This window comes from Anomaloglossus baeobatrachus, chromosome 2, assembly GCF_048569485.1.
Source record: "Anomaloglossus baeobatrachus isolate aAnoBae1 chromosome 2, aAnoBae1.hap1, whole genome shotgun sequence".
Taxonomy (NCBI): domain Eukaryota; kingdom Metazoa; phylum Chordata; class Amphibia; order Anura; family Aromobatidae; genus Anomaloglossus; species Anomaloglossus baeobatrachus.
The window spans coordinates 481,838,149-481,855,818 of record NC_134354.1 but is presented as its reverse complement, the minus strand read 5'-3'; the positions used below and the strand labels follow the sequence as shown (position 1 = coordinate 481,855,818).

At 49.1% G+C, this 17,670-nt stretch overlaps 1 protein-coding gene across 2 annotated transcripts in view; it reads right to left on the bottom strand.

Annotated features, from left to right (window-relative positions):
- Nucleotides 1-541, bottom strand: part of UPF3A (UPF3A regulator of nonsense mediated mRNA decay) — an 83,643-nt gene extending 83,102 nt beyond the window's left edge. Inside the window, exon 1 of one of the 2 annotated variants that reach the window (XM_075336423.1) lies at nucleotides 219-541. In XM_075336423.1, coding sequence (XP_075192538.1) covers nucleotides 219-350 — 132 coding nt within the window. In that variant the 5' untranslated portion in view covers nucleotides 351-541. The remainder of the gene's footprint in view (nucleotides 1-218) is intronic. The other variant, XM_075336424.1, reaches the window with a different exon arrangement.
- Nucleotides 542-17,670: the final 17,129 nt, after the last annotated feature.

Here is a 17,670-nt window from a genome sequence, read left to right as displayed (position 1 = left end):
TTGTTGTATTGGCAATGTTATATGCCTGTTATATACCCGCATAAGAGCCTGTGTCCTCAGTGCATGAGAAGTAATAGGAGCAGACACAAGTATACAAAGGGGCAGAAGACGGGGACAGGTCACGTGACGTCACTGGCCAATCAGAGCCTGGTCCCCAGCACAATACACGGGCAGTAGTAGTACATAACACAGGAGGATAATGACGGATGATGCTTCACCTTGCTCAAAGTCGCCTTCCGTTCCTCCCGATGCTTAGCGGTGGTCGCCGTCCCGCTCAGGTCCACATCTCGTCTGTCACTGCTCCGGCTGCCCCTCAGCACGGCCGGCGGCGTCTCCCGCTCGCTCCTCATGCTCAGGGTGCACCTCCAGCCTGCAGCCTTGTTAATAAGAGCGGAACGTGGCTTGTGAATTTCGGTTACTCGCTCCTATATGGGTCCGCTGCCGGTGATCAACCGTCTGCGCTCATTCCCGTATCCTTACGCGTACCCATCACAAGTGCACGAGGAGAGCTGCCGCCAGTGCGCGGCCCCGACACCGGAGACAGGAGCGCGCGGCCCCGACACCGGAGACAGGAGCGCGCCGCAGCTTTCTGTCGCTGGAGCTCAGTCCTCTCTGTGCAGAGCACATTGCCTGCGCCCCTCACAGCATCACCCCATCACTGATAATATAACCCTGTGCACATGTGGGTGTCTGAGGAGAAACTTCACACAGCGCCCCTGACAGCATCACCCCATCACTGATAATATAACCCTGTGCACATGTGGTGTCTGAGGAGAAACTTCACACAGCGCCCCTGACAGCATCACCCCATCACTGACAATATGACCCTGTGCACATGTGGGTGTCTGAGGAGAAACTTCACACAGCGCCCCTGACAGCATCACCCCATCACTGACAATATAACCCTGTGCACATGTGGGTGTCTGAGGAGAAACTTCACACAGCGCCCCTCACAGCATCACCCCATCACTGACAATATGACCCTGTGCACATGTGGGTGACTAAGGAGAAAATTCACCCAGCACCCAGTGGTGTAAGTAGAGTTTGATGGGCCCTGGTGCAAAATTTGGACCGGGGCCCCCCTCTACGTACACCGACACTTAAGGTACGGGAAAATGACACTGACACTCGGGGTACAGGATAATGACACTGACACTTGGCTTTTAGCCACAGCACCTAGTTTCCCATGATCTGTAATCCCTCTATCAGCACACAGCTTTCCCATGTTCTGATATCCATCTTGTCCTCGGCACCCAGCTTTCCCTTGCTCTGCTATACATCTTTCCCTCAGCACCTAGCTTTTCCATATCAGTACATGGGAAAGCTGGGTGCTGAGAGATGTACAGCAGAGCATGGGAAAGCTGGGTGCTGAGGGAAAGAGCCCTTTTCCCTCAGCACAAAACATTCCCATCCCATGCTTGTATCTTTGTCCTCCCTCGTATATAGTTCTCCAAATACTATAATGGCCCCCACATAGCCTTCTATATAGTATAAAGGGTCCCACATAACCCTTCATATATTAGAATGCACCCCCATAGTCCTTCATGTATTATAATGCATTTCCCATAGTTCTCCATGTATTATAATTCACCCCATAGTCCTCCATATATTATAATGTACCCTCATAGTCCTCCATGTATAAAGTGGCCCTCATAGCCCTCCAATTATTATAATGAATTTCCCCATAATTCTCCATGTATTATAATTCACCCCATAGTTCTCTATATATTATAATTCACCCTATAGTACTCCATATATTATACTGCACCACATAGTGCTCCATGTTTTATAACGCACCCATACTCCTCCATGTATAATGCACACCTACAGTCCATGTATAAGGTGTCCTTCATGTTTATTATGCAGCCCCATAGACCTCATGTATAATGCAGCCCCATAGACCTCCATGTATCATGCAGCCCCATAGACCTCCATGTATCATGCAGCCAGCACCCACAGGTCTCCATGTATCATGCAGCCAGCCCCCCCAGGGCCTCCATGTGTCATGCAGCCAGCCCCCCCAAGTGTCATGCAGCCAGCCCCCCCCAAGGCCTCCATGTGTCATGCAACCAGCCCCCCAAGGGCCTGCATGTGTCATACAGCCAGCCTCCCCAGGGCCTCCATGTGTTATGCAGCCAGCCCCCCCCCCCAGGGCCTCCATGTGTCATGCAGCCAGCCCCCCCAGGTGTCATGCAGCCAGCCCCTCCCAGGGCCTCCATGTGTCATGCAGCCAGCTCCCCCAAGTGTCATGCAGCCATCCCCCCCCAGGGCCTCCATGTGTCATGCAGCCAGCCCCCCAAGAGCCTGGTCCCCCCAAGGCCTCCATGTGTCATGCAGCCCCCCCCCCCCAAGGCGTCCATGTGTCCTGCAAGCTAGCTTCCCTGTGTACTCACTGATTGATAAAAAAAAAATTAAAAAACAAGTACTCACCTGTCTTCTCCTTCCACCTCTGCTCTGTCCTCACCTCTAGTTTCAATGCTGCTCATCCTTCCGTATCCTCGTTCCCCCGCTGCTCTGGTTGGTGTACTCCCATACTGCGCTCTGTGCTCTCACCACACACAGCAGTCGTACAGGAGTGACGTCACCACGCAAGCACAGAATGATGATGCATAGAGCGACGCTGGACGCTCTATGCAATATCATAGCAGTGTGCGATGACGGGGGGCCTGGTGCTGCCGCCGCTGACACCAGGTAGGGGGCCCGGTGTCACCGGCGGCGACCGGGTCATATAGAGGCCGCGTGGTCTACGGCAGAACAGCACAGTTCCTCTCACAGAAAGGAGCTGGCTGCTGATCTGCCGGGCGGCCGCGGGCCCCTAACCTCCCGGGCCCAGGCGCAATGGCGACCGCTGCGACCGCAGTAGTTACGCCCCTGCCAGCGCCCCTGACAGCATCACCCCATCACTGACAATATGAACCTGTACACATGTGGGTGTCTGAGGAGAAAATTCACACAGCGCCTCTGATAGTGTACCGCCCCGGTGTTAGTCGGGCTGCTCGGATCCGGGATCGTGGCTCAAGGGGGTCGTCCGGACCTGGCTTGGCGGACTCTTTGATCCATGAAAGGTAATATTTACAGGGGAGAAGTTCGTGACGCCACCTGAGGGTTGTGGTAATGGGAGTACCGCCGCTGCTGTAAGGAGTACCGAGGCAGATGGAGTTGAGCAGCCTGATGTTGGTCCCTCCACAGGTAGGGAAGGCCCCGGGCTCAGGGTGTTTGGTGGTTATTTGGGAGGACAGAGTACAGGGATCAGGGTACTCACTGCGGTAGTCGTGGTGCTGGATGAGGTTTATAATGTAGACACTCACACTGCAGGTAAATCAAAGTCTCTGTGTACCACTGTCACTGCGGGGAGCCCGTCCAGGTATCCGCTCCCACCGGTGTCAGTTGGTAATCTGGAGCCTGCCTCAGTGCACAATTTAGTTGTCTGTTTGTGGCCCCGCGGCTTGAAGCTGTTAGGGCCCCGCTCACTATGTGTAGTGTAGCTGTGCTCTTGAGGGCTGGCACTTAGGACTTCAGTGGGTTGCTTTTTGGCTGGAAAACCCTGTCCCCCGCATTGTGCTAATGCCTTCAATCTCTGAGCTCTGTGGTAAGGTCCCTGAAGGTCCCCTTCCTCTGCAGGTTAATTGCCAGGACGTTGAATATGCTCCTGACCTAGGGTCCTGTACCCTGTTGTGCTCGGTACCGGTCAGTTCTCTTGGGCTTGCTGGTGCCGACAGTCCTCCTAGACCAGGGGTGGGCAATGAAATTTCTCATGGGGCCGCATGAGAACTTGGGATCCTTTTAGAGGGCCGGACTGATATACTTACCCAATACTGTATATATATATATATATATATATATATAGATATATATATATATATATATATATATATATATACACTAAATCACTATATACTGCACCAGTAATACATTACAGCACTATATACTACACCTGGTGGACTTTTTAACAGTATACTGAGATACAGAAAGTAAACTCCCTTCACCTAGCTTCACCAGCGGGTGTGCATAGTATGGTCACCCGGAATGCTCAAATGAGCAGAGCCGGAGACATCATAATCTAAGGTACATACCGGAGGTCAAGGTAGGAAGGGAGCCGGTCCAAGGTCCACGCCCGACGCGCGTTTCGGGTACCTTTCTCAGGCGTATACACCCGGCGGCATCTAAGGAGACTATGCGCATGCGCTAAAGACGTCACTGGAGAGTTTTCTCCGACGTATGCGCATTTAGTCGCCGCTTACCGCCGGCTTGTGTACTGATATCCCCGTGACGCGATGTACGCGTGCGCGTGATGGGCGGGCAGATGGACAACAGCTGGAGGCCGGTGGGTATTTAAAGGGGAGGGAAAGGGGTCCATGACAGCATGTGGTGCCCCTGAGAAAGGTACCCGAAACGCACGTCGGGCGTGGACCTTGGACCGGCTCCCTTCCTACCTTGACCTCCGGTATGTACCTTAGATTATGATGTCTCCGGCTCTGCTCATTTGAGCATTCCGGGTGACCATACTATGCACACCCGCTGGTGAAGCTAGGTGAAGGGAGTTTACTTTCTGTATCTGGGTATACTGTTATGGTTTACTTGATTGGCGATTTGCCTTATGATTCCCCAGATATAGTCCTTTACACTTAGTGTCTGGTCTTGGTCCCCACGTTGGTGAGGTTTTTGATGTCCTCTTACTTACTGTTACCAGGATGAGGAGTGTACCTTGTGCACCCCTGTTTTAAATGTCTGTGATTATTTAACAATAAAATTTTGGATAGTATCTACTCCATTGTGTGGTATCACATTTTTTGAATCTTAATTGGAGTTTTCCTATTATACTTAAATCCTATTATGGGGACTATTACGATCAGATAATATCTGTTTAATATGTATAATTACATTGGTTTATACCCCTTTTTGTCTATGAAAATCTTTTCAACCTGTAATACATTACATCACTATATACTGCCCCTGTAATACATTACATCACTATATACTGCCCCTGTAATGCATTACATCACTATATACTGCCCCTGTAATGCATTACATCACTATATACTGCCCCTGTAATACACTACAGCACTATATACTGCCCCTGTAATACACTACAGCACTATATACTACACTATATACTGCACCTGTAATACACTACAGCACTATATACTGCCCCTGTAATGCATTACAGCACTATATAATGCCCCTGTAATGCATTATAGCACTATATACTGCACCTGTAATGCATTACAGCACTATATACTGCCCCTGTAATACACTACAGCACTATATACTGCCCCTGTAATACACTACAGCACTATATACTGCCCCTGTAATACACTACAGCACTATATACTACACTATATACTGCACCTGTAATACACTACAGCACTATATACTGCCCCTGTAATACACTACAGCACTATATACTGCCCCTGTAATGCATTACACTATATACTGCATCTGTAATACACTACAGCACTATATACTGCCCCTGTAATACACTACAGCACTATATACTGCCCCTGTAATACACTACAGCACTATATACTGCCCCTGTAATGCACTACAGCACTATATACTGCCCCTGTAATGCATTACAGCACTATATAATGCCCCTGTAATGCATTACAGCACTATATACTGCCCCTGTAATACATTACAGCACTATATACTGCACCTGTAATACATTACAGCACTATATACTGCCCCTGTAATGCACTACAGCACTATATACTGCCCCTGTAATGCATTACAGCACTATATACTGCCCCTGTAATGCATTACAGCACTATATAATGCCCCTGTAATGCATTACAGCACTATATACTGCCCCTGTAATGCATTACAGCACTATATACTGCCCCTGTAATGCATTACAGCACTATATACTGCCCCTGTAATGCATTACAGCACTATATACTGCCCCTGTAATACATTTCAGCACTATATACTGCACCTGTAATACATTACAGCACTATATACTGCCCCTGTAATGCATTACAGCACTATATACTGCCCCTGTAATACATTACAGCACTATATACTGCCCCTGTAATGCATTACAGCACTAAATACTGCCCCTGTAATGCATTACATCACTATATACTGCCCCTGTAATACACTACAGCACTATATACTGCCCCTGTAATGCATTACATCACTATATACTGCCCCTGTAATACACTACAGCACTATATACTGCCCCTGTAATACACTACAGCACTATATACTACACTATATACTGCACCTGTAATACACTACAGCACTATATACTGCCCCTGTAATACACTATAGCACTATATACTGCCCCTGTAATGCATTACAACACTATATACTGCATCTGTAATACACTACAGCACTATATACTGCCCCTGTAATACACTACAGCACTATATACTGCCCCTGTAATACACTACAGCACTATATACTGCCCCTGTAATGCACTACAGCACTATATACTGCCCCTGTAATACACTACAGCACTATATACTGCCCCTGTAATACACTACAGCACTATATACTACACCTGTAATACATTTCAGCACTATATACTGCCCCTGTAATACACTACAGCACTATATACTGTATATACTGCCCCTGTAATACACTACAGCACTATATACTGCCCCTGTAATACACTACAGCACTATATACTGCCCCTGTAATACACTACAGCACTATATACTACACCTGTAATACACTACAGCACTATATACTGCCCCTGTAATACACTACAGCACTATATACTGCCACTGTAATGCACTACAGCACTATATACTGCCCCTGTAATACACTACAGCACTATATACTGCCCCTGTAATACATTACAGCACTATATACTGCACCTGTAATGCATTACAGCACTATATACTGCCCCTGTAATGCATTACAGCACTATATACTGCCCCTGTAATACACTACAGCACTATATACTGTATATACTGCCCCTGTAATACACTACAGCACTATATACTGCCCCTGTAATACACTACAGCACTATATACTGCCCCTGTAATACACTACAGCACTATATACTGCCCCTGTAATACACTACAGCACTATATACTACACCTGTAATACATTTCAGCACTATATACTGCCCCTGTAATACACTACAGCACTATATACTGTATATACTGCCCCTGTAATACACTACAGCACTATATACTGCCCCTGTAATACACTACAGCACTATATACTGCCCCTGTAATACACTACAGCACTATATACTACACCTGTAATACACTACAGCACTATATACTGCCCCTGTAATACACTACAGCACTATATACTGCCACTGTAATGCACTACAGCACTATATACTGCCCCTGTAATACACTACAGCACTATATACTGCCCCTGTAATACATTACAGCACTATATACTGCACCTGTAATGCATTACAGCACTATATACTGCCCCTGTAATGCATTACAGCACTATATAATGCCCCTGTAATGCATTACAGCACTATATAATGCCCCTGTAATGCATTACAGCACTATATAATGCCCCTGTAATGCATTATAGCACTATATACTGCACCTGTAATGCATTACAGCACTATATACTGCCCCTGTAATGCACTACAGCACTATATACTGCCCCTGTAATACACTACAGCACTATATACTACACCTGTAATACACTACAGCACTATATACTGCCCCTGTAATACACTACAGCACTATATACTGCCACTGTAATGCACTACAGCACTATATACTGCACCTGTAATACACTACAGCACTATATACTGCCCCTGTAATACATTACAGCACTATATACTGCCCCTGTAATGCATTACAGCACTATATACTGCCCCTGTAATGCATTACAGCACTATATACTGCCCCTGTAATGCATTACAGCACTATATTATGCCCCTGTAATGCATTACAGCACTATATAATGCCCCTGTAATGCATTACAACACTATATACTGCACCTGTAATGCATTACAGCACTATATACTGCCCCTGTAATGCATTACAGCACTATATAATGCCCCTGTAATGCATTATAGCACTATATACTGCACCTGTAATGCATTACAGCACTATATACTGCCCCTGTAATACACTACAGCACTATATACTGCCCCTATAATACACTACAGCACTATATACTACACTATATACTGCACCTGTAATACACTACAGCACTATATACTGCCCCTGTAATACACTACAGCACTATATACTGCCCCTGTAATGCATTACACTATATACTGCATCTGTAATACACTACAGCACTATATACTGCCCCTGTAATACACTACAGCACTATATACTGCCCCTGTAATGCACTACAGCACTATATACTGCCCCTGTAATACACTACAGCACTATATACTGCCCCTGTAATACACTACAGCACTATATACTGCCCCTGTAATACACTACAGCACTATATACTGCCCCTGTAATACACTACAGCACTATATACTGCCCCTGTAATACACTACAGCACTATATACTGCCCCTGTAATACACTACAGCACTATATACTGCCCCTGTAATACACTACAGCACTATATACTGCCCCTGTAATGCATTACAGCACTATATAATGCCCCTGTAATGCATTACAGCACTATATACTGCACCTGTAATGCATTACAGCACTATATACTGCACCTGTAATGCATTACAGCACTATATACTGCCCCTGTAATGCATTACAGCACTATATACTGCCCCTGCAATGCATTACAGCACTATATACTGCCCCTGTAATGCATTACAGCACTATATACTGCCCCTGTAATGGATTACAGCACTATATACTGCCCCTGTAATGCATTACAGCACTATATACTGCCCCTGTAATACATTTCAGCACTATATACTGCACCTGTAATACATTACAGCACTATATACTGCCCCTGTAATGCATTACAGCACTATATACTGCCCCTGTAATACATTACAGCACTATATACTGCCCCTGTAAAACTACATCATTACATTCCCATATACTACATCACTACACACAAATATTACACCAGTTACCCCCCCCCCCCTCCCCATCCCCCTCAGGTTATTAGTGACCACTCACCTCTATCTCCTCAGGCACCTCCGTACGGGTCCCCGCTGAGCTGATTCTTCCCTGATATGGGCCCTGGCTGCGCCGCTGTTCTTGTACGGCCCCTACACCCGCCGCTGCGTCACTCTGTCCAGGCACCAGCTGGTTCCACTTCTCCTGCTGGGCGGGAACTTTTCAAATGACACACGCGCGCTGTACTGACGACATCAGGGCGCGCATGTGTCACAGAGAAAGCTGCCGCAGGGAACAGAGGACCGATCCTGAAGCTCCGCACAGTGTAGCAGTGGAACGCAGGAATCTGTCCTCTGTTCCCTGCACGGCAGCGTTTTCTGTGACACACGCGCGCCCTGATGTTGTCAGTACAGCGTGCGTGTGTCATTTGAAAAGTTCCTGCCCGGCAGGAAAAGCAGCACCACGTCTCCAACTCTGATCTAATGGGCGGGTCGGTCACAGACAGTAGGCGGGCCGGATGTGGCCCGCGGGCCGCCCCTTGCCCAGGTCTGTCCTAGACTATGTCCGTCGCACCCTTATCCAGTGTCAATGCTACCGGTCCCCGACTCCTCTGGTCCCGGACCACCGTCTGTAACCCAACCTCAGTCTTGCTCCCCGGGAGCTACCACTCCAGCTCCTCACTCTTTGAGTTCTCTCATCACTCTGCTCTCTTCCTCCCTCCCACCAGTCTGCCTAACCCCTAGGTGGTTGGCCCTATTCCAGCTGGAACAACTCACTGGTGTGTCTGACAGGTCATGATGTGAGGTGTGATTGGGATTTGTAGTGCTGATGGTAGCGACACCAGTTTCTGGGAACCTGGAACCATGGGGGATAGGTCCTGCATCCTGAGGGAACAGGATGCAGTTCCCTGTAGCACCCTGATGTATTCAGGGGTGCTACAATAGCATCACACCATCACTGACAATATGACCCTGTACACATGTCGGTGACTGAGGAAAAAATTCACCCAGCGCCCCTCACAGCATCACCCCATCACTGTCAATATAACCCTGTGCACATGTGGGTGTCTGAGGAGAAAATTTACACAGCGCCCCTGACAGCATCACCCCATCACTAACAATATAACCCTGTGCACATGTGGGTGACTGAGGAGAAAATTCACACAGCGCCCCTGAAAGCATCACTTCATTATTGTGCCAAAGCACGGGGATAAACAGCAGTCTGGAACTCTAGTGTCACCTAATAAGAGTGTGACGGGGTCCTTCTCCCATATCACACAATCAGCAGAGCGAGAGATGAGTGAGCAATCCAAGCAAATCAAACGGTCCATAACATAATCCACAAAACCGAGGGTAAAATTAGTAAAGAAACACGAATATAGTCTAGAAAGCGATAAATAAATGTCCAGGTCTCTCTGAGAAGCCACAGTTTCCCTCAGAGGTTCAATCTTCTTCCTTCTCTTTTCAAGTTCTCAAACAGACTGACTCATCCCCCCAGGTGAGCAAATACAATGTACACACAAGCAATACAAATAATGGACAATGAACCACACCTAAATATTAACCCACACAAAATGGTACATGACCCACAATATCCCACCATCACAAAGAGGCTTCTATGCCTTGCTCTAAAACTGCCACACTTTACCATAAACTCCATGCACTGTATATGCCGAACACGAGGGCATGTCTGACACGTGCGCCCTGTTCACACCATGCTGGAGGCTTCTAGTAGTTTACAAACAGCACACTGCTAGATTTCTACCAATAGGCTGGAAGCCATTACAGAAACCAAACAGCAGGGACGTAGCTAGTGTCCTAAAAGATCAGGGGCCCGAGCCCCAAAGCACATCTCTCCCCATACAACCTCTTTGCCACTTAAAATAAGATCTATACATAAATTACAGTATACTGCTGTTGCTAACCCTAAAATACACTATACAAAGAGAAATATTACTACTATACAAGCAGGGCCGGCTCTAGGTTTTTGTGGGCCCCAGGCACACATACTAACCACTAAACGCTGTCTCTCAGTCAGCGTCGGGTTAATAGAATTGTAACAATTTGCCTACGCACGCAACAAATACCCTAACTAAAGACAATACTATGTAAAATGTAACATTTAATTCACTAACAATTATAACAGCAGAGGAAAAAGTACTACACTATCAAGCCAGTAATCCTGTGAGATAATATACAGAGCGCATAATCCTGGACTTTCAGTCATGCGCACTACATGGGTTTGAAGCCAGTACTCGTACACCCAGCTTCATGGTGGGCATGACCGCCGGGTGTATGCGTCCTGGCTTCAAATCCATGTAGCGCGCATGACCGAAAGTCCAAGATCATGCACACTGAGCCGAAATTCAGGACTCAGGTGCAATGGTAGCAGAGAGGGGAGCGTGACCATCCTCTGACGCTGCGCATTCATTAGCATGTTAGCACGCTCACAGGAGTGTACTAACACGCTAAGGGGCCGACTAGCCAGGTGAAAATACGCCCTTGCGACTAGTCGCTGGCCTCATTATCCTATGACAAAAGATCTTTAGAAATACTCTTTCTAAACATCTCTTTATATATGCTACTAGATGCTAGGACAGTCAGGCAGGGAATATCAATATAAACCCAGAACTGCTTGTGGCTGTGGGTGCATATTGCACCTGACAGGTTCACTTTTAATCTCAGTATTGTATCCCCAGCACAAAGAACGCTATTACAAATTTTTAATAGCACAATTTGTTGTTTTTTTTTACTAATATCAGTCACACAGACAAGTCACACGAACATACAGACTGCACATGGATGGTCATATGGATGTACAAAACGGACCGTGCAAAACATGCTTTTTTTTTTTACACGGATGTGTGAAGGAGGCCTGACAGCGGGCTCAGTGATGTATTAGTGCCTAGAAGGCTGTCAGTCAATGTACAAGGGCGTGTTTATATCCGTCACTCAAAATTTAGTGAGTGAAGACTGTAGCCATCTATGACTAAAAGCCAAAGGGTGCCAGGAGAAAAAAAAGTTAATTTCCTCCCAGTACCCATGTTTTCAGATCAGCTTTAGAATGCTATTAACCTGCAGATTAAATTAATAGCGTTTGGGGACATGACAGATGGGCCAGACTAGGGCATGTTAATAGCTGACGGCTCCTGCTCCCGACTAGTATATGGACAAGCAAATGGAGCAAGCCGTGTGTGGACATGACTGGCCAAAGATTTAGTACAGCCACGAGAACCTATCATTAAAGGGAACCTGTTACCAGATTTGGTGACTCTAAGCTACTCACCTGAGGGGCGATGCGGTGCAGACTGGTCGGATGGGTGTCTCCATTCTCCGGTTTCGGCACCTCCTCTTTCGGCGATCTTTGTCCTCCTTCTTCTCAAGGCTGGGTACATGATGCGTCCTACGTCATCACACAAGAAGACACTGGGGTCCTGCGCTGAGAACAGAGACACCCATGGCCGAAAGAGGAGGTGCCGGTGCCGGAGAACAAAAACACCCATCCAATCAGTCTGCACCGCAACGCCCCTTAGTTGAGTATTATAAAGTGATTTTTACATTCTACACAGCGGTCTGGGTTCTTATATACAGCATATAACCAAAGAAAGATCAGTGATAAGCCCGAGAATAAAAGACTGAGGAGGCACTTAAAAAAAAGGAATCAAAACAATGATGGTGAAATACAAAATAATTTTATTGAAATAGAAAAACGAAGCCGCCATGCTCGGTGAAACACGCGTCGAGGCCCCGCCCTCACTACTGTCCTGACTGCTGCAGTACTATTTCCATTATGTCTCAAGTTATGACTATTTAATTCATCCTCATAGATGTCCATGGGAATAGTGTTTCTTGGGTTGATATTTGATCATTGATGTGTTACACTCCTTGTCTCCCTCCCTTGGCCATTTGGATACCTCACATCTTGTACCTTCACTAGCAGTTTTATCAGTTGGTGGGTGTGCTTTTTCTGTATTGGCAAAATTCCATCCTTTTGCCTCCACAGTCTGTCCTTTGTTCACCTTTTTCTATTAATTTCAATAAAATTATTTTGCATTTCACCTTCATTGTTTTGATTCCTTTTTTTCAGTGCCCCCTCAGTCTCTTATTCTCGGGCTTATCAATGATCTTTCTTTGGTTATATGTCTAGTATGGAATCTCTCCTGTCTGTTTTAGGGAGTTTGTAGGTTATTATTCTTATATACAGCATGTGAGAATGCTGTATATAAGAGCCCACTGGGGGTGGCCACAGCTTTAAGTCGCCAAATCTGGTGACAGGTTCCCTTTAAGTCAGATTACCATGTCTGTGATGTACTGACTGTGCTCACATTAGAATACCCACCTCAACTACTGGGTCTGCTGACCTGAACTAACTGTCTCATAGACAAAAAAGAAGTATTTAGCTCAGGTCAAGGTACCTGCCAGTTGGGCCAGATAGTGCGATAAAAACACCACGCGTGACCACAGGTATGGGAAATTAGCTTTACACATGTGCCGCCCCCGTGCCAGCAGCCGGTCGCTGCTCGGGCCCGGACCTTCAGGGGTGGTGGTTCGAGGGTCTCTGGACCCGGGGGTCTCACGGACACGCCGAATAAATAGGGGGACGTAGATGTACGGGCTAGGCCGTAAGTTCGTGACGCCACCCACAGTGTGTGGTGAGGTGGGACACCACCGCTGCTGTTACGGGGCACCAGGGGGAGATGTTGTGCAGCAAGTTGTTAACCCCTCCGTGAGCAAGGATGGTGGCCCCGGGACCCAGTTGGTGCGTGCAGGGGAGATGGCGACCGCAGAGGGTGCTGGTGTACTCACTGTTAGTAAAACACACACGTCGCTGGTAAACCAAGGTGGCGGTGGCCGGTGCCGCGGCCAGTTGCGTTCGGGATCCCCCACCCGGCTGGTGGTCTCTATCCTTTTCCTGCACTGTTGTGTGAGATGGACTTTCCCAGTATAAAACTCAGGAGTCCACTCCCGGCTGGATGTGGCCCAAGGAGCCATGCCCCAGACATTGGCCCGTGGGATCTATGGGCCCTGGCGGTGACCTCTTTTCCCTAATCGGTGGGCTGTTGTCTTCTATGAGGGACTTTGGGAGGGACAGGACCTCTAGTTCTGGCCTCAATCGGTTAATTAACCAGTTCCACTTGTTTCTGGTTCCTGGCTTCAGGGTCCGAGTACCCCCCTTTGTGCTACGGTTTCCGGGTCGGTTCCCCGTGTCGGTACCGGCGGGCTACAACCCTGGCCCGGTCCACCTCGGTTCCACCGAGCCATCTTCCCGTCTCCTGCTGACGGAGACCACCGTCTGCCTCCTAGCCAGTGGCACCAGGGCTCTTACCCTGGTACCTGTCAGTCAGCTTCAGGCCTGACACACAGGCCTGACTTCCACTCCACTCCTCTGACCTTGAACTCTCAAACAGATCTGCTGCTTTTCCCACCCTGGGCTGTCTGGACCCCTGGGTGGGCGTGTCCCAACCTCCTGGTCACGCCCACTGGTGTGTCTATCTTTCCCTAAGGGGGGGTGACTAGGGTTTTCTGGTTGGCTATGTGTTTCCTAATGAGGGAGGTGTTATGCGGGGGCCTATTTGTGACTACCTGGTTTTGCCAGGGAGTCACACACATACTAAACACTTATGCCAGATCTCTTTTGGTAGGGTCTGCGCTGTAAAAAAGCATTGCTTTCAAGTTTGGCAACTTACATGCCTTTCATAACATCTTTAAATTATGGTCTGTCTATACATTCTTCAACATTATAATCAAAACATTAATGGAAAGACAAGCCGTAAGGTTATGTAAATATAGGAAGTAAAAGGTATCACTAAGATCTGCTAATGATGATATTTTCAAGCACCTTGCTCCAATGTTTTAGTTTCAAGTGGGAGGGGTGTAATAACAGGCCCGGAATGCAACGCACAGAAAGGGAAGACACAGTAGTGACTCACAATTATATTAATTATTACACAAAATGGAATAGGGCTAGTACAGGCAATTGCTATAGCAGGAAGTTTATCACAATCAATTCAAATTACACATGCAATGAACATAAAACTTGCCTACACACGTCTAATATGGGTGGCCCTGGGATAATCTACCCACTACTAGGCAATTAGTAATCCAAATTAACTATTATCAGGGCCTTTTGTATATCGGGGCCACTGTCTCATGCAGTTGTCTCTATAGCCCCAGGAGTACCGTAGCCTGAGTCTCTGAATGACAAACAATATATTGTAAAAGAGATTAAATCTGGTACCGTATAATTACAGACCCCACATAATGTACCACACAGGAAGCAAATGGGTTCACTGGGATCACCCACAGGCAGTGGTCCTGACAGGCGATGTCTGCAGCTTGACTTTGTAGTCTGGGCTTTGAGTCTTGACAGGCAGCGTCTGCAGTTTGAGTACGACAATGGGGCTCTTGGTTTTCTTCCAGCAAGCTACCTGACACGGGCTCTCTGGCATACCTCCCAACTTTTAAAGAAGGAAAAGAGGGACAAAGTTTGCGGCGCACGTAGCGCGCCGCGGCAAATTTTTAGGCCACGCCCCCTAACCACACCCATTTCACAGTCACGCCCATATCCACTCCCCATCCACACCCATTCAGCACGGACACGCAGGCAGCCGGCGGGCCTCCAGCACGGACACGCAGGCAGCCGGCGGGCCTCCAGCACGGACACGCAGGCAGCCGGCGGGCCTCCAGCACGGACACGCAGGCAGCCGGCGGGCCTCCAGCACGGACACGCAGGCAGCCGGCGGGCCTCCAGCACGGACACGCAGGCAGCCGGCGGGCCTCCAGCACGGACACGCAGGCAGCCGGCGGGCCTCCAGCACGGACACGCAGGCAGCCGGCGGGCCTCCAGCACGGAGACGCAGGCAGCCGGCGGGCTTCCAGCACGGAGACGCAGGCAGCCACAGTGAGGTGGCCGGTCGCCCCGCACAGTGAGGCGGCCGGTCGCCTTCACAGACAGGCGGCCGGGCCGCCCGCCTTCACAGACAGGCGGCGGGCCGCCCGCACAGAGAGGCGGCGGGCCGCCCGCACAGAGAGGCGGCCGGCCGCCCGCACAGACAGGCGGCGGGGGGCGCCCGCACAGACAGGCGGCAGGGGGGGCGCCCGCACAGACAGGCGGCAGGGGGGCGCCCGCACAGACAGGCGGCAGGGGGGCGCCCGCACAGACAGGCGGCAGGGGGGCGCCCGCACAGACAGGCGGCGGGGGGCGCCCGCACAGACAGGCGGCGGGGGGCGCCCGCACAGACAGGCGGCAGGGGGGCGCCCGCACAGACAGGCGGCGGGGGGGCGCCCGCACAGACAGGCGGCAGGGGGGCGCCCGCACAGACAGGCGGCGGGCCGACCGCACAGACAGGCGGCCGGCCGACCGCACAGACAGGCTCCGGCCGGGGGTGAGGGGGGAGGGAGGGAAATCAGCGCTGGGGAGATTAGTTTACTGTACCAGCAGCAGCACAGGCAGCGCTCCTCTCTATGCCACATCTACTAGGATGGTAGGAGGGAAAAGCAGGGAGGCGGAGAGAGAGTGGGTGGGCGGAGCCCGGGAGCCGGCCGTCCCGCCCATGGCAACGGGACAAACAACGTAAAGCGTGAAAGTCCCGCTGTATCCGGGACGGTTGGGAGGTATGCAGCATGTTAGAATGTGTACATAAGATCCCGCTGGTGGTGGCCGCAGCTTATAGGCCCCAAATCTGGTGACAGGTTCCCTTTAAAGTGAACCTGTCAGCTGCAATATGCACTCAGAGCCAGGAGCAGTTCTGGGTACATATTGCTAATCCCTGCCTAACCGTCCCTGTATACACTAGCATAGATAAAGAGATCAAGAACAAATATTTTTAAAGATCTTATATCTTATGCTAATGAGCGCGGGGACTAGTCCCAAGGGCGTTACTTCACTTGGCTAGTCGGCTCGCATAGCATGTTAGCATGTTATTACGCCCCTGTGTGAGTACTAACACGCTATGTGAGCCGACTAGCCAAGTGAAGTAACGCCCTTGGGACTAGTCCCCGCGCTAATTAGCATAAGATATAAGCTCTTTAAAAATACTTTTTCTATAGCTGCCTTTATCTATGCTAGTGTATACAGGGACAGTTAGGGAGGGATTAGCAATATACACCCAGAACTGCTCCTGGCTCTGAGTGCAGATTGCACCTGATAGGTTCCCTTTAAAGGGAACCTGTCACCAGAAATTTAGCAAAAAAAATAAAAGATTCCCCTCTGCAGCTCCTGGGCTGCATTCTGGAAAGGTTCCTGTTGCTATTGTGCCCCCTTTGAGACCTAAAAAAATACTTTATGAAGTCTTACCTTTTTGTATGCAAATCTGTTTTTATGGTCACGGGGGCGGGCTGCCTGGCGTCCGTTATTCCCCCTCCTGCCGCTGTTCGCCGTTCCCCATTGCTCATTTCCATACATGAGGACGCCTTCCTCATGTAACTGTCCTCCTGAAGTTTTGTGCATGCCCAGTGCCACTCTCGCGGGAGTGAGCACTGTGCAAAGTGAGAACGCTTTTGAGGTGATTGCGCAGGCGCGAGATTATGGGCGGCGCTGTGATTGTCATCAGCAGCGTCATCCAAGTACCCGCCCATAATCTCGTGCCCACGCTTCTCACTCTGCCTCCACCGTTATGCGCAAGCGCTGGCCATATGAACCATGTTACCTATTACCGTGGGCGCGAGATTATGGGCGGCGCTGTGATTGTCA